This window comes from Paracoccidioides brasiliensis (genome assembly GCF_000150735.1).
Source record: "Paracoccidioides brasiliensis Pb18 unplaced genomic scaffold supercont2.12, whole genome shotgun sequence".
Classification (NCBI taxonomy): domain Eukaryota; kingdom Fungi; phylum Ascomycota; class Eurotiomycetes; order Onygenales; family Ajellomycetaceae; genus Paracoccidioides; species Paracoccidioides brasiliensis.
Window position 1 is genome coordinate 354166 of NW_011371369.1, and position 24566 is coordinate 378731.

The window sequence follows — 24566 nt, forward strand, 5'->3', positions numbered from 1 at the left end:
AGAGTGATGTATTTCGTACCACAACAGTAGCACACTGCAGCATGTACCCACTCACTGAGGATTACCAATTGCATGATATGGAATGTGGATAGGAAGCGGATATCAACCGTTAAACGCATCAGATATATGGTGAAAAGAGAGTCGTTGATGCAAAGGGATGGTTTACTATTCCAATACCCTCTCCCAGAAAGATAATGATCAAAATGGAGAAACAGGAGGGTTCTGTAACCATACGGAGGAAAAGGAATATTTGAGGGAAAAGGGAAAAAAAGAATTATGCATCACAATCATGCTTTTAGTAGCTCCAGATATAACATTCTTTCTTCTTATTCAATGGTCTGTTTTCCAAAACAGGTAAATGTTTCGCCCATATAAACATTGCCTATACGGCCTTTCAAAGTATTCATAGGAATTGCAATATGGTGAACAGAGAAAATCAATCTCCTGAAAATGTTTCAGAAGAGAGGGGTAAACAATATTTTGCATAAAACATAGAGCAAAACCAATCCCTTGGGATACCGTAGTAATCAGACAGCATAGGCCCTCATCATACGCATCTCTAATAGCGCCATATACCCCAATTATTTCTCCTGTGGTAGGGTACCTAATATATCGCATGTCAAGATTAGCAAATGCTCAAGACAAGTGCACGCTATGTGCATTCGGCCGGAAAAGAAGATCGATAATGTTCATTGTGTGCTATCAGAAGTCCAGATAGATCATCGGAGTGAGGCCATAGCCTCACCCCTGACATAAGAGGTACCAGAAATATTGTATATGTGGTGTATATCATCAGTGGCGGAGAGGGTAGGAATGTGCAAGACGGGAGAAAATAGCACATCGCAGATGTACGTACCAATTGAAATATTGCAAGCCGCCAGTTAGTTTCAAAGCTTCTTGACCAGTAAATGTCAGTTCATGACAATGTCGCCAGTAACCCACAGCTGATGGCATTTATTCTGCTGCAGACAGATACTGTTGTTTGGGATTCTATCTGAAATAAAAGGGAAATAAAAAGCGTTGTGGAAGGGAATGATAAAATTTAGCCAGTCTCGCTTATTAAGCATCAGCTAAACCCCATTCAGACTTCTATCTTTGCTTGCTATGGCCAAGTCTTTTATTTTAGCAACTCTCTCACCGTCCGTGGGCCCAACCATCTTCCACCAACCCGTCAGCGGGTCGATGGCTTAAGGCGTCATCACGGACTAATGGTGTGCCAGAATGCCAGTCACGTTTCTTCATGACGAGCAGGGGATAAAATCTGGAGGATGGGATTCCGACATCCATGGATAAACACATGTATATATATTCTCGTTTTGCAATGGACGTGAGATTTCAAAAAATTTCAATTCTCCATTCCAGGTTCATTCACCAATTGATGAGCTGATTTGCCACTTGCGGGGAGGTATTCCCGCCGGGGATAAAAGAAAAAGCTCGGCCTCTTGTGTCAACAGAGTTTACGTTTTTCCACTCGTCACCTCATCTTGCCCGCAAAAATGCCATTGCAGGCTCTCTTTAGCGCCTGGCGCTTACAATCTCATGATACCCGTGCTCCTTACGAGGCTAATAATGAGAAGCTTCTGAATCGCTTCCTGGATGTGATCCAACGGACATGGCATCTGGGCTTTACCGCCTTTGGTGGCCCCCCTGTGCATTTCCGAATTTTCTACCGGAAATTTGTGGAAGGTCAAGGGGGGAAAACACCATGGATCGACGAGCAAACGGTAGGGGGAACATGTCAACTATCGACTTGAGGCAAATGAGCCTGTGTAGAGAAGCAACCGAGAAGCTGATTGTTTTGATGGAAATTTAGTATCAAGAACTATTTGCATTGTGTCAGGCATTACCGGGCCCTGGAAGCACCAAGATGGGGTTCTGCATAGCCTTAATCCATGCTGGATTTCTACCGGGACTTCTTGTTTTCATGATATGGAGGTCAGTGTGATTTAGTTTCGCTCGTCATTGTTTTTTTTTTTTTTAAAAAAAAAAAAAAAAAAAAAAAGAAAAACTTCTCCTGACATTAACCCTTCTGGGCCATCTAAGCCTACCTGGTGCAATTGGAATGTACGGTTTTTCCCTTGGAATCCAAAATATACACGAAGTGCTTCCAGATATTGCATATGCTTTTCTCTCCGGCCTGAATGCATCCACCGTCGGAATAATAGCCCTAGCGGCTGTAAAGGTATTTATTAACCTGCCTTGCTTACGATTGCTGAGCAATAAATTAATGGCCGTAGTTGGCAGAAAAAGCGATCAAAGATCCGTTAACTAGGATCCTGGTTATCATGGGCGGATGCGCGGGCCTTTGCTATAATGCACTTTGGTACTTCCCTATGCTCATGGTGATCGGAGGAACTTGCACTAGCGGCTGGGATCTATTTGGTCGTCAAAAGGTCGCGAAAATGAAAAGAAACTTTCGCCGTGGAAACAAAGACCCCCAGCGGGAGGTGGAAGAGAATAGTGCACATTTAACCAATATACCGGAAGAGCGTCAGTCCACAGGCGGGATGCAGAAACGATCTGTTCCCACTGGCACTGCCATTGTATCCCCTGCGCCTATTGATTCTGGTGCCTCCAATGCTCCTAATGAAGGGGAAACGCACCGAGCTGCCAGCGTAGATGCGCGGTCTCACAAAATTCCTGTCATATGGGGACTTGTGATAATTGCCGGCTTCTTTAGTATGATTTCTATCGACGCATTTTTGATGATATCTAGCGTATGGTACTGACAAATCACCAGTTTCCTTCATCGCAATACTCGTTGCACGCGGCGTTTTAGATAAACCGCCGTTAGAATTGAATCTGTTTGCTAACATGTACCTTGCGGGCACTGTGATCTTTGGAGGTGGCCCTGTCGTTATCCCGCTTCTCCGAGAATACGTCGTCGAACCTGGCTGGGTGTCCCCCCGAGATTTCCTAATCGGCCTTGCCATTATCCAGGCCTTCCCAGGACCGAATTTCAACTTTGCGGTTTATCTGGGTGCGCTTGCATTAGCACCCTCTCCGCATCCCACCATCCTGGGTGCTGTCTTGGGATTTTTGGGTATATTCTTCCCCGGTCTCACGCTTGCAGTGGGCTTCCAAAGCATTTGGAGAAGCATTCGAACGATACCTTTAACTACCAGTTTCCTGAGAGGTATCAATGCTACAGCAGTGGGTTTAGTATTTACGGCTGTGTATCGGCTCTGGGAAATTGGGTATCTAAGCGCCAATTCTGTCGCTGGGCAAAGCCTGGGGAAGGAGCCATTTTGGTTGGTTGTAGCAGCCATCTCATATTCCGGAAATTCGTGGTTTAGGATTCCTCCGGCTGTTGCTATCGTTACGGGAGGTGTTTTGGGCTTATGCTGGTATGGAGCGGTGGGACGATAACTTGACGGGTTATGCCCCTAAACTGTCAGGATGGATCAATTTGCATTCAATTTAACCTGCCTAGCGGGCTTGTATTTCGATAGTTTCCTGGTCTCTTATAACTAGTCATGGGTCACGGAAGACCCAAACGACACATTATATGCTCGTTACTACGGCAGTCTGTCTGGATGAAGTTTACGTTTTCTCTGTCCACCCCAACCTCCCGTAATTGCAACGTAAGCTAGCAATAATTCAAACGGCTTTGATCATTTGGGTGGCAGATTGGTAGGAGGCATGCAGGAGACTGTACCTGAGTACTAGTTACCAACTTCTTTTGACCTGCTTGGTTTGCTAAAGGGCCAGTCTTGACGTTATGAATTGAATGACATTTTGTCATAAGCCTCGATAAGCCTCGTTTTGTTCTCCATATGCGGCCCACATAAGCGAATAAATAAATCGCGGATTCCAAGTAAAATACCACTGATAGAATAAATAATCTTGTCAAGAGGTTGTATCTCTGCACCGTGAGATTGGGTTTGGTAGAAGGAAAGATAAGGTTAAACTTCCATATGCGGCTCATAGTTCGCTAAGTCCAAATAGGTTAGTCAATTTAAAAAACTAAGCGAAGTCACATGATCCACATTCTACCTCAGTTGAACGAGACGAACTTTTTATTTCTTGTTGGATGAAGAGAATTCGGTCAACAACTCCGTCCTTGCCGCCAACAAAGGAAAAATAAAAGGAACGATTTCCTTCGACCTCCCTCAACGACTTCAAAATGGGCCGCCTGCACAGCAAGGGAAAGGGTATCGCTTCCTCGGCGATCCCATACTCGCGCAATCCTCCGTCATGGTTGAAAACCACGCCAGAACAGGTCGTTGACCAGATATGCAAGCTGGCAAAGAAGGGTGCTACCCCCTCTCAGATTGGTGTTATCCTGCGAGATAGCCACGGAATCGCCCAGGTCAAGGTTGTCACTGGTATGTCTGGAAGCGAATGTGAAGTTTAGGGACCAATATTGGGATGATACGATTAACAATTGGTGATGCTATAGGTAACAAGATCCTCCGGATCCTCAAAGCGAACGGTACGAAGTCATATCCAGTAACAATTCCCCAGATGATAGCTGTGGGATGAGAGAAAGAAGTGGAAAACGGGAGCTTGGCGATAAATCAAGCGGAGACCTTTTGAGAGAAGAGCACTTTTTTTCTCATTCCGCGCGATGCAACGCTCTTCCGGCTTCACCTATCTCATACATCCGCCCTATCATTTCTTGACATAGTGATGTCAAATCAGCACTGCCTCTGCTTGGTCATTCAATTGGCTGACAGAGAGACTTTTTTGCAACATGAACAGGCCTCGCTCCCGAAATCCCAGAGGACCTCTACATGCTGATCAAGAAGGTAATTACCTCACAGAGTTTCCCCAAGTTCTCCTTTTTTCACGGGCATAATAGTACATGTTTTTCTGTGTTCCGTATTATTACCTTATTTGTCCGATCTCTTTTTCAGTCTTGTCCTTTCGCTAATCAACACCGATTAGGCTGTGGCTGTCCGCAAGCATCTCGAGCGCAACCGCAAGGACAAGGACAGCAAGTTCCGCCTCATTCTCATCGAGTCCCGTATCCACCGTCTGTCCCGCTACTACAAGTCCGTTGGTGTCCTCCCACCTACCTGGAGATACGAGAGCGCCACTGCCAGCACCCTTGTCGCATAAGTGAAGCACGAACAATCACAACCCTTAAACATGAAACGATCAATACCATTCGTCGAGATATTTCAAGAAGTGGTGGGTTTGGAAGGGTTGGATGTCTGAGAGCATAATATCAGGCGGTCCACATGGCATTGTTTGACTATACTTAGTAGTTATGAGAAACATTGAGATGAATTGACGCTTTCGAGGTCAACCAATATTAACCTCAAGATACCTTTTGATGCTGCTTCCACTCCATTTCTGCATTTCTGATCAACGGTCTTCTCCCTTTTAAGGGTTTTTATTTATTTATTTTCACAAGCGGGTTCTGAATACGTCAATGTACATCTGAGTATGTCGTACTGTTTGACTTCCCGGACATAATATTGGCGTTGTGGAGTCAATTGATATAGATCCAACACATAGACCAGCAGCTTTCCAATCCAAATCAAACCCCAGAACCTTCAACCCTGACCTCTCTGGCAACAGCATTACACAGCTCAACTCTAACCCCAGCACCAGTAAGGACATGGATCCACAATCGCTGTGTATCACTCAAGCGATCATTCTCCGACTTGACCTCCACAAACATAACCTCCTTCCTCTCCAGACTCCACAGGAACAAGTCCGGAATGCCACCGCCCCGTTGCTGATACTCCTGAGCCATCACTTTGCAGACAGTAGCCAGCGCCTCGCCGCGGAAACATTGCACAATCTCAACCAGGTCAGCCAGCTCGAAAGACCAATCTATGCCAATGGCACAAGTTTCTTTCGCTGCTTCGCGATCGTGCACCTCACGAATTAGCTGCTCGGCTTTGCCGTTGGCGATCTGGGCGAGTCTGTAATTGATTTCCGAGGCCCGGGTGGTATAGAAGGAGTCGGTGTGGAGGTCCAACGGGCAAGTTTGGAATGGGGTCTGGAAGACGTTGGGGACGTAGGTGAACAGGACGTCGTAGAAGAGGTATCCGAACTTCAGAGAAAATAAATAGGGGGGGTAAGAAATTCTGCATTATTATTCTGCATTGGATGAATGTTTCGCTTACCAATGTGCGCACAATGCCGCTCTCGCAATGGAAGCCCTTCCACCCGTTGTCCCTATACCAACTTAAGCACATGCTTTCCACTCTACATTCTCCCCCGCCTTCCCGCTCATCTACCCAAACCGTAGCTCTGCCTCTCCGAGAGGCAGAGCTTAAATTGTTCTTGGAACTAGGTCTAATGGGTATCTCCCTTTCAATCCGAATCCCTTCCACCACCCGCTCCTCTGGCTTAACCAACATAACATGTCCAAAATCATGTTGTTCGCGCTTTGCGACCTTGAGCGACTTTTCCAACTTTGTAATCCGCTTCTGTAAATCATAGTGGTATATCAAGTGGCAATCGGGATCCTCAAGGCCCTCTTCGCAGGTTCGAAGAGCTCTACGTTTCCAATTCCTCCTCTGTGCATCTTCGGGGCGGTTGTCAAAGGGGGCCAAAGACCACATATAGTGTTCTTCAAGTAGAGCTTTGCGCTGATACCACGCTCCTCGACGAGCAGCATGAAACAATCGCTGGTCAAGCAGTTCCGTCAACAGCTCATGCTCCCGTGTATACTCTTTGAAACGACCCAAGGCATACAAGCCTTTATGAATGATGCGAGTGTACACCCAGGCGGGAGAGAAGCGGCGTAGATACGCGCCCTCTCCAGTCTCGTACACCCGCTCTTCCCTGCGTTGTTCTTCAGCGACCAGCGCCTTCCATCTTCCGTATACGCTCTTTGAGAGCGATTTAATAATGGTTAATTTGTCCGTAATCGGTAGATTGGTAGATTCTAGGGTATTATCGATATCAAACTGGACTCGCAAGGCGGCCTCGAACTCGAGCAATGCGGCTCTTGAGGGGAATATGGAATTGGACCTCGAGACGATATAGTTTGGGTAGTTTTTCCGCGAAATCTTTGCTAGGATAATAGTTGTGAGGGACTTCTCTGTCCATTCTGTCGACCGGTAGAAAAGTAAATGGACCCGTTCGAAGAGTTTCAGGGGTGCAGAGGAGAGTCTAACACAGTCACCTGTGTGCTCCAAGATCTTTTTGGTAAAATGCATATCTCGTGTCATCACCTTTGTTAATGACATGTTGGTCTGACTTAGGTCAGAGTCGCTGGATGTTCCATCGTCTGATTTTGGTTGCTGAGCCCACTCAAGCCCTCCTTGCGTGATGCTAGACTCCTGCAATCCCTTCAAAAGTTCCCTTTTAGTTTTCCCCTGAACTTTAGCATCCTTTGAGAAAGATTTTAATTCTTCCAAAAGGAGTAAAGAGGACGCTTCTTCGAGCGTAGTTATCTGTTCTAATCCTTCAGCGAACTGGAAACTTCCGCCAAGAATTATATTCTCAGGGGGTTCCAGTTCCGCTGAAATCGAAGACTGAAGGGGGTTGGATGGGATTGGGAGTGTCCTTTTCAGTCTCAAATCCCTCACGGCGGCAGACATATCCGCAATATCTTGGTAGTAACCTAGGCGGTTGACACGATGCCATGCCGACGTTTTGCGCAGGAATAAACGTACATATCTACCTGAACATTAATAACCCACTATACCATCCAAAATGGCTGGATGTCGGCGAGGGTTTGCATTGCAACGCCAGACAGACATACAAATACTGTGATTCATAGCATAATCCCTTCCAATGTTTAAACACTTCCATTTCCGCTTCGTCGAACAGATGGTTTTCGTCCGCCAAAACGCTTTCCAATGCCAGATTGAACGCATCTACATATATGGAGCTTTTGCCTTTCACCCATTCTCGTTCTTCATAACGGCGGTGTAAACCCGGCCCCTCGCTTCCGATGATCCGTTCCTGGACTCTCCCTCTCGAAGCCTCGTATTCCTCGATCGCTTCTTGGTCTGTTTTTACCGGGGGGAGAGAAATCTCTAGCTCTGTTTGTGTGCTCGAAACTCGTTCTTCCGAATCGTCTTCATTGGCGAGCTGATCATTATTATTATGATCTCCAACCTCCTCTCCAGGAGACATATTCCCTTTCAGAGCCAGAGCTTCTGGGTAGGAAGACAAACTGCCAGGACTCCCTGATCCTCTCAACCGCTTCAGCGGTGGTCCCATCTCCTCGAGCATATTGATATCGAGAAAGAAATTCGAAGGAGGAGAGAGTTCCAACGAACGGAAGAAGAGGCATATTCTTGGCCTGCTCGAGAAAAGCAAACGGGGGGGCATGTAAAAGTACCTAAATTGATACCATCATGCTTCTTCTGCTTTTTGGAATCAAACGGCCACTGCGCTCTTCCGGCCATCCACCAACAGGGCAGCAGAGAACAGAAAGATTGACACTGTCTGTTGACTGCCTTTTCACAACCAACTGCCAAACTGCCAACGTCCGAACAAAACCAGGCAAACGCGACTGGGCAATATGTGGACACGTTGTCACGTGCTGAGGACGTAGTGTTTTGCATTGTCTGCAATCAACAACTCAACCCTTCTCAGATTCCTCCCAACTTCTGCGGGATTGCGGCAGCGAATATACGGACGAGAACATCGAAGTCCTTGGTCCAAGCAGTGCAAGTGCCTGGTATCTTGCTGCGGGATTTCGAAAGACTCACTTCCCCATTCCTGGTCAGTCTGATCTGCTTTCGCCCAACCCGCCGCTCTCGCTCCGCCGCCAACCAAAGATACCACTCCACTCCAAGCCTGGCGCACAACCACCACCATGAGGAACATAGATTCTGTACGTGCAAGCCCGAGTTTCCTACATATTTTGAGACGGGAGAAGTCAGCGGCCTCTTGAGATATATTCTTCCAGCTTGCACATTTACTCATCACTGTTGTCGGCTTGTATTTTTCTCCACGCTCTGTGAACACGATACATTCACAGCCAACTCTCCAAACAGAGCTCCCTGACGCAAGCAAACAAGAAGCTAATGGAAACCTCTCCACCATAACACATAATATTTATTTATTTAAATCGTAGCCCTCGCAACACTTCCCTGAAGAAGCTGTCCACCCTCTACATCCTTCACAGCAGCCCGTCGCCCTCCCCTCTACCAGCACCACCACTGACGCCGCCATCCACCGAAACCCAGACGAAAAGCACGTCACAATGTCCGGAGGCGGGCTGGGTAACAATAGCCAGCAGCAGCAGCAGCAGCAGCAACAACAACAACAACAACAGCCACCTCCCACGATTACTGCCGCCCCTGCCACCTCCTCAAATGACATCAATATGGACACCGGCAATGTGCCTGCAGCCTCGATATCGCAGGTTCGACCCGGCGGTGCTCCAGCGCGGGTTTACATGAATGAAAAGATCGTGCCGTATCTGTTGGAGGGGATGAAGACGCTTGCGAAGGAGCAGTGAGTTTTCCAAGCTATAATCCGCGCACCTCGTACAATCCGATACGCTGCGGACTAATCCATTATGCCAAAATTATTATCTCCCCCGTAGACCCTCGAATCCCCTCCGTGTACTAGGGGAATATCTGCTGCAGAAGAGCAGTGAAGTTGGGGAATGATTGGGGGAAAAAATGAGGATGGATGGATGGATGGATGGATGGATCATTTATCCATGCGCACTGCGATGCCGGGGGTGTATTATACTATGTCTATTACACTATATCATGCGCTGCGCTTGGAAATGGATGCTATGCTGGATGCGGTGCTTCTTTGGATATGTATCTTATGGCGTAGGTGTGCGTAATGCCTATGTGCGCACATCTGGATGTACTCCTGGTCCTCCTTTCTCCTCCGCAAGTCAGATTCCCTCTCCGGTCCATTCTTTTGTTTGGTTTACTAATGGCATTCGGGCAAGTTTATTTTATCGGACTCAAAATAGAAAATATCCGGAAGAGAAAGGCGTCAAGGGAAAATATTTCACAGTTGGAGAGGCGTAGGTACACAGAGTAACAGCTTAGGTTTGGCATTGATATTTGAATCTACGCATTGTTTGTTAATCATGACGTTACATTTATGAAATCCAATACTCCCTTCTATGGAAGTAAAGACTGCCAATCGTGTGTATCTTAGGAATCCTCAGGAGTGCTGTATTTAGAATGCAGAGCAGCAGCTATGTTGAGTAGCAAACACCAACCCATATCGACTTTAGGCGGAGGCTCAAATCCAATCTCTCCTCATCGTCGCTTGAGATCAAAATATCAAATTTCAATAACACGGCTATAAGACCTAAAAGGTTTAGCAGCCCGCCCGAGAGACCTGGAGTTGTTCATTCAAGCTGTTCGCTAATGCAAACCCCTTCCTGTTCAATAAGGGGCTTCCGCTGTCTATCTCTACACGTTTGAATTTCGTTTGGCGTTTCCCTCCACCTTGGACGCTGTTGAAGTTTAGTTGTGGCAAATATTCAACATTATACACAGAACGGTGGTTAAAGGTAATAACCAGCATGCGCTCTTCTAACAAGTGAGAAAGCGATAGAAATGAGCAGAAGTGATACCGTTATGTGCAGGTTTAAGCATAGCGATGCGCGAATTTATTTAAATCGGGCGATGCAAATAGTGACGTGACCATAGGCACCAGAGACTGATAATACAACTCACGTTGACTAGATCCAAAACAAGACACGGATAGAAATTAGCGAGACGTCCATCAAGTTGCCAACTTACCAAGTTTCGTAATTGTAAAATTCGGTCCTTTAATTTCCTGGAGCCATAAGGATGAAACAAAGACCGGGATGAGCGAGAAGGATAGCGGTTCTATATGATAAAGTCTCTCTATACTGTTGTAGTTGGCTGAACAGTTGAAGAGAGGTTGTCAAAAATGTGGTATTTGATCAAGTAAGGTAGACTGAGGGAGACAGGATCGCTCCACACGAAAGGAAATCTTTACAGCGGAAGAAGATTGGAATGTTGGTCCAGTTGATTATAATGAGCAAACCGAACCCAAGAAAATTGGCGACACACTACAAACACGAGCATGGCCAGATTATGGCTGAGTTTGTGCCGGACTCCAAGAAGTTTTTGTTTTCTGAGACGCGGAACGGAAAGCAATTTTGTGAGGCAATTTGGAATTTTGAGTTGGTATCACTTTCTCCTCTTAAGGCGAACTTGGGATAGTCGTGAACCGAAGCTGAAGAGACGCGATACGGCGAATAAAGTTGACTAGCGATAACGACCATAGCTGAAATTGAAGTAGAGTGCTGACCACAAGAAAAACCGAGGGTATTACAGGTAGGTAGACATTTGTTTTCTTTTTGTTCTTTTTTTTTTTTTTCTTTTTTTTTTCTTTCATCCGTCGCCAATTTCCGATATCCGTACGATAATTAAAGGGAAAAATTACAACCAGACAGACAGGTCTCAACTCCAGGGAAGTCTGGAGTTGATGCCAGTCGCAGAGGTTGCACGAAAGCTTTCTGAATTCGCCGACAAACCATGCATGAGCGAAGGGTTGACTTTTCTGGGAGATAAAATATAGAAGCGCCGCCGTAACTGTCGAGTTTTACCCTCAACTGAGAGTAGTGACTAAAACCATTCGTCGAATACAGGAAGGAAAAAAAGGAATAGAAAAATACAAAGGAGAAAGAAAGACCGCCGAGGAACAAGCAAGCAGTCAGGAACACGATCGATGGCGGTGGGGCCAGCTCGCGAACTGAAAGTCTTCTTAGTCCCTTACACCTACCTATCTCGAAGCATATCTGACATCGCCACCACGGCCTTCGTACGAACGCCCACCATACGGCTCACGAGATTCACGAGGAGGCGGTGCGCCTTCACCAAACGCGGCAGAGTGATGTGCACGAGCATCATCGCGATCATAGTATGCACGGCGATCATCCCCACGACGGTCGTCAGCAGCACCACCGCCACCACGACGTTCATATCTATCTTCGCGTCCTGAGGTCGCGTAGCGATCGATGCCGCGATATGAGGGCTCGTCGCGGAACTCGCGGCGACCATAGTCCCGACTACGTTCGTTGTACGAATCATAACGACCGTGGCGATAACTGTCATCCTGCCGACGTCCACCACCACCGTACCCTCCTCGACGATCATCGTAACGATCATAACGGCCGCCACGGGGTGGGCCACGGGCAACTATGTTACAGGTTGGTTCAATGCTATCTTTGCCAAGCACGGTACGGGGGAAGGTTTGCAACAATCACACATACAAGAAGTTCCACGTTTGGGTGGACCAAAATATTTTCCTGGAGTTGGCGTTCGTGGACGGCCACGACGTGCCTTCTCGATACTGAGAGTTCTCCCCTCAATAACTTCGCCTTGAAGGCCTTCCTTTGCAGCGTCTGCCTGCTCTGCGGTGACCATCTTCACGAAGCCAAAACCACGCGACTCCTTTGTGTGGGGGTCAAGCATGATGGAACAATTTTCCACATCGCCATATTTCTCGAAAAGACGTGATACGTCCGATTCGGTAAGGCGTGGGTGAATGCCTGTAACGAAAAGATTCGAGCCAGTGTTGACACTTCCCTCATCGTCGTCATTTCCTTTCATCGCCCTATCGTTTTGGGATACGCTATATCACTAATTAGATGGAGGTTCCTTCCAGAGCCGTCAAAAACATCAGTCATGCTAGAGCTCACCGCATCTCGCCACGGCCATTGCTTGGAGACACGCTTCGGTTTCGAGCTCCCCCTCTCGCATTGCCTCTGGGAGAGGCGCTGCGGTCGCGATCAAATCTAGCTTCGTCTTAGGAGTACAATAGAAGTTAGCCCATCAGCCCTTCCAAGAATCCGCGTGCACCGATACGTACCGTCAAAGCGACCATTTTCAGCCTCGTACTCCATGGTAGCCATTAACTCGCAGGGAGATTTAGGGACGACAAGACACAGAGCAAGTTAAGCGGGAGAAAGTCGTCGAGATGGATGGGACCGAATTCCACCAAGGTTGCACAGCTTGGGTGTCTGTCAAGGGCAGAGAGAGAGAGAGAGAGAGAGAGTATTGAAACGCAAAAGAAAATAACCTCCTAAGAAGAAAACGGAAAAGAGACACGGTATTCTAAAGGATAACAAAGGTCAGAGCAAGGTAGTCCGCACTGATGGCAGTAGTGGTGTGTTGATTGAGGGCGAGGCCGAAGGTGAGGTTGGGTGGGAGGAGTTGGAGGGTTGTGAGGAAGATGAAAAAGAAGAGTTGTCCAGAAGACAAAGGAACAAAATACTAGCGTTGATGGCGGCGATAGGGAGCCGCGCTTGGCCTAATTAAAACTAGCCCGGGCTACAAAAAGCCCCGTGATTCCAGTCCCAAAAGAGCAATGACGCTCGGCAAAAAACACCTCATACAAAAAGCAAAGGAGCAAAAAAAAACACAAAACGTCTGCGTAGCTAAATAAATACTACGATGCACCAGAAGCAAAAACGAAGACTTACATAGCCAAGGTGGGACTGGAGCAGGGAACTTCATAAAGCTGGGTGGTGGACCTGGCAGTGGAGTCTATGACCACAGAAGGAAATAATTCAGTTATCTCCATTTAATCGGATCTTTTCTGCAGTAGTTCTACGGGGTGGATTCCAATTCTTTTAGGAAGATAACTACAGGATTGGCTCCAAAATAATACACTCTAAATTTCCTAGAGTCCGGTTCTTGTACCGAGGTAAATCCCTCCCCGATCTGATGGACTAAAATCCGATAACTAGCCTCTCTTATGTAATAACAGTTGCCGCAATCTATCCATCATCCACGCGCCGTAAAATAGTTGTAATCTGTGGGTATGTGAAACAAAATGTAAGGTGAACAAAACTGTAGTACCGAGGACAAAGAAGAAGAGAAAGAAAGAGAAGATATAACACGTTGTAGAAGTCAGAGGTAAAAGAGCAAAACCAGTTGTGTTCCAATAAGATCCCTTTCCACCCCCCCCCCCCCCCCCCCTCTTTCCTTCACTTAAACCCCCTCCACCGTCTCCGCGGCTTGGGGGTTTTCGGTTCAAAGGGCCCCAGGGAGTGAAATTCAAAGGGGCCCCCGCCAAAAGCGCTTCTGTTCCAAGCGCCACCACCCCATTAGGGTGGTCCGGAACAAATTCGAGGGGCTTTTCCCCGACCGAAGCCGAAAGTCGGCCTCGGGCATTTCGTGAGGAGCCTTGCGTCTCTCTCTTAGATCTCCCGACCAGTCCATCTCTCCTCGTATATAGTGGTCCCTGACTGGATCGAACGGTTGCATATACCACTGAATACCGCCCTGAGATAGAGGCGGTAGGTTTTTGCTTTCCTGTGTATCTGAGGGCGATGCCAAGTTTGCCATTTGGATTTCATGAGATGGGGGGGCGGAGTGTTCGTGCCTAGCTTGCCCTTCCATAGATGGAGTGCTTGGGGAATTGGCTGTTAGATCTGCTGCAGGAGTAACACTGCTTTTCGAAACTGACGCTTCCTTGGTGTCATGGTGTCCATCGTCCATTTCTCCGTTCACATCGACCATCGTGATATCGTTGTCTCCGTTGGTATGCTCAGCGTTGTCTATCGTGGCGAGTTGTTGAACAAGAAGCGTCGCATCGACCTCAGATACCTCCTTCCGATCATCCTCAACATCATTTTTTATCCCATTTACCAAGGGGCGCTGCACTGGCCCCCCAAGGTCGTGTGTTGCTTCACCGGACGAAGCTACAAGCGAGGCCCTCCGCGAAAGAACACTGCTTTCCAACAGGACATCCAAATCCTTCAGCTCCTTCTCAAACGGCTTTCCATTCAACTCGCTCTCCTTCTTAAGCGAATCTTCCAAAGCAGGCTGTATCGCCTTGATGATCCGCTTTGCAAGCTTTCTCTTTTCCCGCTGCTCCAAGCTAAGCTCTGGCGCCCGTCCACTGATCTGCATCTGCAGCTCGGCTGTATCGCCTACAGATTCTACTCCAATTTCAGACGTGAAAACGTTGGCAAGATCGCGAGAAAAGGATGAGACGGATGTGTAGACCCGTTGCACCAGTTTTGAGCGGATGGATAGCAGACCGCGGCGAAAAATACCTTTCCCATCAAGCCTATTTGTTAAGTTGTTAGTAGCAACAACAAAAAATTTTCTTTTTTTAGGGCTGAAGCAGCAAATACGTACGCAAATGCCTTGTCAAGTATTGGCCAGAGCATGGGGGGGATCGGAAAATACACCAAATCAATAATACTTCGTAGAATCTCCGCGTCCTTCAGCTTTTCCCGTTCTCGTTTCTTCACCTCATCGCACAGCATCCTAACCCTATCAAGATCTAAGTAGAGCTTATCGGCAAACCCTATCCGTCGCTGTAGTCGAACAGCACCCGCAACTCCCATGCCCGCAAAGTTGCGTCTGGTCATTTCCATTGACGAGAAAGTTTCCAGCTGCAGCTGGAGTCTTTTAAGCAAAGCTGCTCCCCGACGGGATTCTCGTTTTAACGTCCAATACTTGCAGGCGTCTTCGGCATATTGCTTTCTTTGCCGGACGGTAAAACGTTGTAGAGACGCGATGACATTGTTCAACACGATTTGGGGGATGACCGGCGCACCAGACGGGAGCTTCCAAATCGTCTTCGGGGCAGTTGCGCGTTTGCGTTTGTTTCCGCCAACAGTAAGAGTAATCCGTTGGTTAATTGCTCTGTTATCATCTTCAGCAGGATCCATTCCGGCCTGAGACTCTGGACCTAGGGCCAACGCCGCTGCTTGACTGTCGCCCCATCTTCGGCCCTGCATCGTATTGCGATAATATTCCAAGGCCTCAGCTGTTGCAGCGTCCGTGTTGTGCTCTCTCCTCCAATCCGGCGGGACATGCTTGTCGCAAAAAGCTTTTAGTCCGTTCGATTCCATGACCGCCGGAGCTCCCGGGATTAATTTCATTTTCAAATATAGACGAGCACGTCTCGCGCACGTAACGTGGAACGCAACAAAACAGTTTTTGTTGCTACATTGGATGCATGCTCCCATTTTCTGCCGGCAGATATAGCATGTAAGTTTCCAACGATTTCGGGGGACTTTCTCAACCTCGTTTACAGGCTCCATTAACGATAAGTTCCCGATCGAAACTTCAGGGATCCAAACTGCACAAAGTAAGTGTGACCACTTTGAGGTGTTAGTTTGCTTAAATGCGCCTTCTGTATTTGGGCAGAAGATGCACGATGGGGATCCCCGGCCAATAAGTTGGCATTTCCGGCAGAGCCATTGGCCTTCGGGAATATAAGGGACGCCATAGCATTCTTGGTGAACGGCGAGATCGCATCCATCGCAGAAGACTATCGCGTTGGAATTCTCGCAGTCACCGTCATCGCATACTGCACACTTGCTATCCTGTTCTTCACCGGAACTAGCATGTTCTCCATTGACGGCAGCAGCAGAGCTGGAACGAGGGCGTTGCGTTTGCGGTGGTTTGGGGTTTGGCTTTGGTATTCGCTTTTCTAGGGCATGCCATTCCTTTTCGATTTTCGTCATGGTAATCTCGAAAACAGCAGGTTTTATGGGTTCAAACTGCTCTTCCCTCCTTTGTGCGTTATATGTTTCGAGCCATTTTGCGTCCTGTTCATCCATGTCGTACTCAACCCTGCCAACACCAATATTTCCAAGAGCAGCATTGACGTCGCCATCAACGACAGGCTGCGGGCTTAAATCCAGATCTCCTTCTGCCGCACCCTCCGCCATACGGATCAATCGCCGCTCATGGCGCAGGAAAATATCACTTTCCTGATAGCCAACACTCGCCATGGTGCGGTCAACATAGTTTTGCTGTCCAACACCCTTTCGTTCGAAAGGAAGAAAAGGATCCTTAAGAACAAATGACGGTTTTGGAAGGGTAAGTCTCTCGCGGGGATTAGGTCCGGGAGGGGGAACAATTTTAAGTGCAGTAGGGGTTCCGAGATCGATCAGCAAACTCTCACTTAGTCGAGGTCGCCCTGGTCGTCGTTTTACAGGAGTTGATCCATTCGTCAATGGCTTGAGAGTACTGTTGTTCCAACTTTCATCAGTTCCGTTGGTCGTGGTGCCATTGGGTAGGGTAGAGCTTGGTTTGATTCCATCAACTTCATCAGAGCTAAAAACGGCGATTTTCGCATCAATATCAAGGTCTGGGTGGAATTCCTCCCATCCTCTCTCCTCTCTAGGTTTGTAGCCATCACCCTGTGCGACCGCAAGTGCAGCTGCAGCAGCAGAGCTGAACCTTCGGCTCTGGTTCTTCTGGCGCCTGGGGCGAGTAGAGGCCGGGGGAGTGGTAGGCTGGGCTGCCCGTCGCATGATATTATTATTATTAGAGGGTTCACGGACAGATCGAACTCGAGGAGCGGTGTGGTTCGGAGAAACTGCATCCGTTATTGTTCTAGCAGGTGTTGCAGTCCCATCAACTTCAACATATCTTCCTCCACCCCCGGGTCCACCCGGGATATACCGCCTTTTTTTCGGAGGAGGCTCGCTCTTTGTCGATTGGTTCACGCCTTCGGTAGCTTTGAGGGATTTTGGTTGAGGGCGGGGAGTCCTGGGATTAGACGATCTCCGCTTCGAGGCAGACAATAGTGCCATTCTAGTGATAGCTGGCTTGGGAAAATTACCAGCAGAATTTGCCTTTTTGAAATCTGAAATTAGGGTTGCCGTGGTTTTGTTGCAAAGGAGCGGGTGAAAGTGGTGGGTGAAAAGCTCATAACTCAGCACACAAATACCAACCCGCCGTCAGAGCTGGAGGATCTAGGCATTAAGAAGATATCGACGCCCAAGCTACGACGAGTTCTGCAGCCTTTGATGCTGCATCCAAGGGTTGTTTGCCGTAGTAGTTATTTATGTTCATCTGCTCATCGACGTTGGTTTGGGTTCCACGAAGTTATTGCCGTCTCAGGGCCGACTTTCCCTTTTCCGGTTACATCCACCACCTGACTTCTTGGCACCGTCAACAGCTCGTCGTGGGTTACATAATAAGGTCCGAAACCTGCCCCTAGTTAGTTAACTAGATATCTAAGTTTATAAACAAGCCGATTGTTTGCTCCTGGCTGAGACTCTGCATCTCCAAGGGCTGACAGACGCATTCTCTCAACGAGCTGCAGTGCCACAATGAGCGGTGCAGGTGATGATCGGTATGTATACGTACATCTGTTTCCCTTTACGAATTTCACGGGAATCTGGGTTTGTTAACAGAAAAGCTTTCCTGCCAGGTGGAGAGGCGGCGGACGGGGGTTTGACCAGAATCGCCAGTCCGGACAGCGACACCAGGGCGGAAACATGCGTGACCGGTCGATGGGCTCCCATCAACATGACCGCCACGTGCACCGGGGCTATGGCAACCATGCAAATGCGACTAATTCCTGGGGCCCGCCGCATGGGGGCCCTGGGGGAGCTGCGGGGCCTGAGGGACCTCCTCAGGAACAGCATGTCCCCGTAAGATTCTTCAACGCTGCGGAGTCGAAAGACGCGCTCAAACAAGGTATCTCCTTTTTTTTTCCGTGTCTTATACAATCCCTGAAATATTGGGGATATTTATGTGGGCTGGAATTTACTCACAATCTTATAGGATGTCAAAGTGTCGGCTCGCGAGGTGTGATTTTCTCCTTTCTCTCTTTCCCAGACAAAAGGAAATCTATATTCCTGTTTCACTCCGTCCGTATAGGACAAAGCTCATTACGTTTAATTTGACCAGCACCGTTCGTTTATAAACCCGTCGGCAAGGATGCGAATAATTCCCGGGCAAGTGGCCCCTGGGGTGCGAGACGTACGTTCCATCCCTTCCACTGACGATTACAATGATAATGAGGCCCGTTTCTGATAAAGAATAGCAAACTGTATGACTAATGGCAAGGATTTCTTCCTCGAGCTTCGAAAGCAAGTGTCAGCCTTACGGCAGGGTGGTAACAACGCTGCGGGCGGCTGATGATAGTTCTTGGACTAAACGGTTCCTTCTGCGCCATCTGTGGCTCTATTTCGTTCATTTCGCTAGGAGTGGTCAGATTTCTTACTAAGCTTCACGGATAGCGGTTAGTCTGATATGCCCAGTTGAACAAACAAAAGTTTTTCAGGTGCCTCAATTACAGTCAATGTGGCGTCAAAACTCGTTTGGTGGTTTCCGCTATGTCTCTCTTTCCCACTTGATCAGGCTACCGGGTACCATCAGTCGCACGTTGCTCAAGGTGAAGATGGGCTGCAATGTTTCCTTCCTTTTATTTTTAAAATAAAGCACGGAAACGACCGGCCATGTTGCAGTGTCCATTGCATTTTTCATTAACTCTGGCGTGTCGCCTCCCGGCAGTGGCACGGCCCTTGCGCGCACATTACATGGTTCAGCTCAAACTCCAGCATGTGCCATGCAGCCATAGCACCCGGGCACTGTATCACCAATGAACTGAACCTGAATCCCTGATTGAATACATGCATGCAAATCGCTATCGGTTCTTATATTCATAACCGTTCCTAAAACCAACATAGTTTCCAATTTTTAAGTCCACATTGATCTATTCAAAATATGGATTATGCACTGCATGTTATGCACTACATTTCATAGACCGTAACTCGTTAATCAATTTACACAGTATGTGTGGCACTTTCTTCCAACTTTACTTTTGATAAACATCACTCTCAATACACATGGGGTTTTTCTTTTCCACCATCACCAGAATATGTAAACATCACCATCGAACACATGCTTTTGATTAGCAAATGCACGATGTTGGGGCTAAGGGTGGAATACTGTGTATTAATTTTAATCGCTATGACAAAGTAAACTTAAAAAGCTCGCCCAACACTCAAATCGTAAAACACTAAACTACTTGTCATCGGTCAACTACGCGGCCGGAACTCCAACAAGACCTCAAATTCTGGCAACAAAAATCTCATTTTGCAGGCTTAGCGCCCGTAAATAGACAACTGCTGTCAGAGTGGTGAAGATCGTCTCCAGAGAACCCAGGGAGGAACCAATCATTGTGAGTCTATTAATGGATATACGCTTCAATCGAACAACATAAGAAATCTATTAATATCTCGGGACCAGATTATCACCGCATAAAAGGTTACAAAGCAGACATGATGGACTCCGTGCGACGAAAAGGAAAATGCCCAGTTTCACTGTCTGACCCTACATCCATGGAGAGCGGACGGTTCCACGGGGCTGAGATAGCCGCGCTGGCAAATCGAGAAAGCAAAATTCAATCTCCAATACCATGCCTCCAATAGATTATTTTCCAAAAAAAAAAAAAAATTGAAATGAAATGAAACGAAATGAAAATCAAAATAAAAAATTCTCAAAAGTGACAAAAGCCTCAAAGAGGGTGCATGTATCCTCGCAAAATGCAAAAGGACATCCTTATTGTTATCCTGAAACGGCGCCCACGATGGACTGTCGCATGCCCCAGGATAATCCAGCTAATCGACGCCGGCGGCTAAAGTCGCACTCCATTGGGCGGCCGAGGTGGAACTCCACGGGCCGTGCGGCAACTTAAATCCCTTGACAACGACCAGCCTGGAACCTGTGGTTTGGATGGAGACCAAAGAAAGATCAAAGAACAGCGAGTCACCTTCGGGTCAAGTTGCTGGAACCTTAACTGGACAAGGCCAAAGCCTAAGCGAAAATCCAACACAAGGAAATAGTATATTGACCTAATTAATCAGGGATCCTGAAACAAGAGAGATGAAGGATAAAATGGAGGAAGCTCAGGCCTCCTGCGAAAAGACGAGAATACACTCTTGCACACGTCGCAGGAAAATTGTCAACAGCTTGCCCCAAGCACAAGCAACAAAACAATACTCCCCATCAAGTGGTTTTCCAACGATCCAGACTTTGAGAGCGAAAGTGAAAAAGAAAATACGGTCCATTTTACGTTACCATCGCTGCAACTGAGCCAGGGGGCCCGCCCCCTTTGGCGCCCCTCTCCCCTCGGTCCCATTATTCCCCATAGCCATGTCGTAGTTACCCAAGTGCGCATGGTAAAACTCTTGAAGCCTTCAACATCAATCTTGCGCTGTGCCCGTCAGGTCCGGGATACAAGGTCACCGTCTTCCATCTGGCCCCCCTCCACGGCAGTGCACGGTGACTGACAGAAAAGATCATCTCCTCTTTTTACCTATCCGGGGAAACACCCTGTAACTACCCTTCTACCCGGGTATATTTAGAAGCCAAAGGACGTCGCGTGCGGGTTCTAGTTAAACGCCCACGAAGATCCTTGCACGGAAACAACACACGCTGTGCGGGAACTTTTCCCATGCATATCTGCAGAGAGGTCGTCTCTATGCTCTTTGATCTTGAACTGGAGTAAATTTAAACGCTTCCCCCTCCAGATCTATTTAAAGAATCATACAGAGGACAAAAAGGACGATATCCGTATTTTCGCACACAAAGGGGCAAAAGACAGGGATAGCTATTAAATATCTATAGCAACTAGCCCCTAAATCTAGTTGATCCCTCAACAAGAATTTAAGCGCTCCCATCATATGTCCCCCAATTCGAGCCCGCGTTGCTTTAAACGGAGCCGCCGCTCTGCAGCCTCCAGCGGCCTCTCCCCCAATCACCATGATCCAATGAATTTCCTCTCTGTTCTCGAGAAGTGGAGACGACCGAGGGCAGGCCACCATCAAGACCACCGCCATCGGTTTCTAAACGCCCTGTCTGCCTATTAGTTTGTAGAAGCAGAGCGGGCCCCCTCCCCTCCCTCAGCGCTTCTATCTACCCACTCTATTCCCAGCTCCCCATGACACAATGCTGGTCAACCCCTGCGTCATTCCTTGCCTCTGTTCACCCCTGTCTCTGGAATCTGGCCCAGGACTGACCGACCTTCCCACTCCTTACCCGCTCTAGCACGGACCGGTCCGTTACCGCGTAGTTAACCTGTCTAGTTTTCTGTAACGATATATCTCCATCTCTCCCTCCCCCGAAGCGCTCTCTGGTACAACCACCCATAACCACCCAATGACCCCAAACTGGCCTCAAAATAGACTTACGGGGATGAGAGGGAGGGGAAGGGGAGTAAACAAAATTTCAAAAAAGAAAAATGCAAAGCCAGATGGGAAAAGAAAGAAGAGAATGAATCGTAAAACTGCAGTTCCATGGTTCGGTGATAAATTCCACAGCTTCTACCAGAGGAACGGACCAAAACCGTTTACCAACCGTTTCATTCTTCCAAGGATATTTGATTTGCGCCGATGAGTTGTCTAAACCCCCCCCCCCCCCCCCCCGGGTCGTAGAATAGATCATCAAAAATCCAAAAAGCTCAATTTCTCCTACCTGCAATGTGAGTTCATATAAGAACCGCAGCCCTGTGCCCCCTTCCCATGTAGCTTTGTTACCCACTAGGATTGTTATATGGGCATTGCTTTCCACTCATTCCCTCGCTCACCCCACTCCCTCCCTCCCTCCCCTTTTTTATACACTCCGCCCTCTCGCATGTTCTCCTATGTTTCGAATCTTGTGCTGCATTGGCTTCCTTGGTATATTTTAAATTTTTTATATTATTTTGTTTCTTTTTACTCCCCCCTGGATTTTGGTACGCCGAAACGGATTACACATATCCCCCGAGAACTACCTACCTATCATTTTTTTTTAGCATAATTATTTAATTGTCCGTTTCCTCCGTTGGCCTCGTTCCATCCAAGGGTCTTGTATTTATCGCTCTCCCCGCATATCGTGTAATCGTGCAGGTATCGCATACCACATACCAATCCTGCGCCCTCCTGTCCACTCCCCTCTCCCTCATTCCCTCTCCGGTGTTTGCGGTTGTTTATCGTGCGCCGAAACATCACCCTGCGTGGGACCCCCTCCTAAAACGAAACGGAACAACAAAATAAAGGGAGAGAAGAGAACAAGGCCAAGAAAGGCTGGGGCAAAGGCGCCTATATCCAGGTCAAAGTTGCTGTTTATCTGATTCTCTCAAAAGGTTAGTATTTGCCTTTTATTTTCCTTTTTCAAAATTTGTTTCGTGTTTTGTTTCTTGTTTTTCCCCATCTTTTATTGTTTCCAGAGATTTGGTGGATGGTACATGCCTGTGAGACAGCCTTGCTAGGATCTCATAAGTATCCCGGAGGCCACTCGCACGGACACACCCACACACCCACACATGCATACATTCCACAACCAATCCAGACACTCAACAAGGAAAGAAAGGAAAATATAAGAGAGAAAAAGACACAGAAAGCCGCAGACAGGCACCAGGGAAAGCACGGCTGTTGCTCATCACTGCTTAGATCTGCGAACGCTGTTAGGATTCCTCTATAGGCCTTTCAAGTGGGCTGAACAGTCTGTCTGTTTAGTCTCTTGTTCGTTTCCTTGTCATTATTTTCTCTGGCCTCCACTTGCTTTTTTTTTTTTTTTGGCGCATCCTCACAATATATATCTCCTGTGCCACCAGTCGTTTATTTTACCCAAAGCATACCTCTTCTCCCCTTCCTCAATACCCGCTATCTCCTCTCCCTCCCATCGGGACAAAAAAATACACATTCGCCGGATCTGAGCAGAGTCGAGAGATCATCGTTCTATTTTTGTTCATGTATAAATACATTGTCGACCACTGTTCCACGACCTGTTTGACACCGACATTCCCTCGGAGCGTGTACACTGGCAGTCCCCTCGCCCGTCCCCGAAGTTGAAGCCACGGATTCTCTGCATTTCCTTTAGGTGCGCGTTATACAAACTGAAATGCCGAAACAGACATCCCTGCGAGGATCCAAAAGATCCAGACCCTACCCTGACCCAAAAACGAGACCGATGATGTCGAACACCAAAACGAACCCATCGCGAACACCTGCTGCGGCAGTGGGAGCGACAGCACGTCGCCCGCCGCCAGCGTGGGAACATCATCAAACTTCCCCCAGCTCCATGCCGCCACCACGTTTCTCCATGTTCGATCGTCGGGTCGTGCAAGACTGCGCAGCACCTCTATCCCCCACCACTCCCTCCGCATCTAGCAGCCCATCGGTTCCATGGTCGCCGCATGACGATAAGGTTCTCATGTCCGCTCGTGCGCTAGGCCACGGCTGGAGTCAGATCCAAAAGGAAAATTTCCATTCGAAGAGTCCCAACGCGTGTCGAAAGAGGCATGAACGACTCGTTGCAAAGCGTCGGGGTTCCGAGTGGGAAGATGAGCGTGTCGAGAAGGTCACAAGGCACTATCACCAAATGCGGCGGGATATTTGGCGGCCGCTAGCGGAGGCGGCGGGAGAAAACTGGGAAGATGTAGAAAAGATTGTAAGGTCATCCCTTATCTTCCTACTCCTTGGGACAACCACACTGTTCACTTCAGCTACCTTTCCGTGTTGTAACTCGACAAAGAGAGGCCTAAGAGCAACACTAATTCTGGTATCCAATAGTGTCTGACACGCGGCCAGAGAAACCTCCTTCCCATGCCAACACACAGCTCGATTAGGAGACTAAGCTCCGATAACGAGAGTCGCGGAAGTCATGAGAGTCATGACGAAGAAAAGCTTCGAATCCCTAACCTTATCCGCTGAAGGTTACGTCAATTGACTGTACTGCAACGAGGTAAATCGGATAGGCCATGTGAGGATAGTTTGAAGGGATTCCTATCCGTGACGATTTTTCTTTCTTAAATCATCTTAATAAACTTTGCATCGGGTCTGCCATTTGTTTAAACAGTTTCCTTAATTGGGTTATCACTTTAGGCATAATGCATATATGTGGAACTATCATGGAGCTGCTCTGCTGTCCAAGATAAAATAACAT

General features: G+C 47.8%; 9 protein-coding genes across 9 annotated transcripts; 5 read left to right on the forward strand and 4 right to left on the reverse strand.

Annotated features, from left to right (window-relative positions):
* Positions 1–911: 911 nt before the first annotated feature.
* Positions 912–1287, reverse strand: PADG_12336 (uncharacterized protein; the record flags this gene model as incomplete). Its single annotated transcript, XM_010764876.1, has 2 exons — positions 912–990; positions 1139–1287. The coding sequence occupies 2 exons, from the start codon at positions 1285–1287 to the stop codon at positions 912–914; spliced, it is 228 nt and encodes a 75-aa protein (XP_010763178.1).
* Positions 1288–1496: 209 nt separating this feature from the next.
* On the forward strand, positions 1497–3369 carry PADG_07684 (uncharacterized protein; the record flags this gene model as incomplete). The annotated part of the gene is made up of 5 exons (XM_010764802.1): positions 1497–1724; positions 1814–1935; positions 2044–2182; positions 2238–2679; positions 2741–3369. 5 exons carry the CDS (start codon positions 1497–1499, stop codon positions 3367–3369), a joined length of 1560 nt encoding a protein of 519 aa, XP_010763104.1.
* Positions 3370–4126: 757 nt separating this feature from the next.
* PADG_07685 (40S ribosomal protein) lies at positions 4127–5064 on the forward strand (the record flags this gene model as incomplete). The annotated part of the gene is made up of 4 exons (XM_010764803.1): positions 4127–4328; positions 4403–4435; positions 4705–4751; positions 4891–5064. 4 exons carry the CDS (start codon positions 4127–4129, stop codon positions 5062–5064), a joined length of 456 nt encoding a protein of 151 aa, XP_010763105.1.
* Positions 5065–5488: 424 nt separating this feature from the next.
* Positions 5489–8148, reverse strand: PADG_07686 (uncharacterized protein; the record flags this gene model as incomplete). The annotated part of the gene is made up of 3 exons (XM_010764804.1): positions 5489–6010; positions 6084–7587; positions 7673–8148. The coding sequence occupies 3 exons, from the start codon at positions 8146–8148 to the stop codon at positions 5489–5491; spliced, it is 2502 nt and encodes an 833-aa protein (XP_010763106.1).
* Positions 8149–8273: 125 nt separating this feature from the next.
* PADG_07687 (uncharacterized protein) lies at positions 8274–9539 on the forward strand (the record flags this gene model as incomplete). The annotated part of the gene is made up of 5 exons (XM_010764703.1): positions 8274–8442; positions 8515–8643; positions 8700–8755; positions 8999–9381; positions 9473–9539. 5 exons carry the CDS (start codon positions 8274–8276, stop codon positions 9537–9539), a joined length of 804 nt encoding a protein of 267 aa, XP_010763005.1.
* A 2116-nt stretch (positions 9540–11655) lies between these two features.
* PADG_07689 (uncharacterized protein) lies at positions 11656–12778 on the reverse strand (the record flags this gene model as incomplete). Its single annotated transcript, XM_010764805.1, has 4 exons — positions 11656–12071; positions 12146–12507; positions 12575–12680; positions 12745–12778. 4 exons carry the CDS (start codon positions 12776–12778, stop codon positions 11656–11658), a joined length of 918 nt encoding a protein of 305 aa, XP_010763107.1.
* Positions 12779–13934: 1156 nt separating this feature from the next.
* PADG_07690 (uncharacterized protein) lies at positions 13935–17440 on the reverse strand (the record flags this gene model as incomplete). Its single annotated transcript, XM_010764806.1, has 2 exons — positions 13935–14952; positions 15024–17440. The coding sequence occupies 2 exons, from the start codon at positions 17438–17440 to the stop codon at positions 13935–13937; spliced, it is 3435 nt and encodes a 1144-aa protein (XP_010763108.1).
* Positions 17441–17962: 522 nt separating this feature from the next.
* PADG_07691 (uncharacterized protein) lies at positions 17963–18776 on the forward strand (the record flags this gene model as incomplete). Its single annotated transcript, XM_010764807.1, has 5 exons — positions 17963–17985; positions 18064–18332; positions 18420–18443; positions 18546–18617; positions 18682–18776. The coding sequence occupies 5 exons, from the start codon at positions 17963–17965 to the stop codon at positions 18774–18776; spliced, it is 483 nt and encodes a 160-aa protein (XP_010763109.1).
* Positions 18777–23522: 4746 nt separating this feature from the next.
* Positions 23523–24334, forward strand: PADG_07692 (uncharacterized protein; the record flags this gene model as incomplete). Its single annotated transcript, XM_010764704.1, has 2 exons — positions 23523–24071; positions 24194–24334. The coding sequence occupies 2 exons, from the start codon at positions 23523–23525 to the stop codon at positions 24332–24334; spliced, it is 690 nt and encodes a 229-aa protein (XP_010763006.1).
* Positions 24335–24566: the final 232 nt, after the last annotated feature.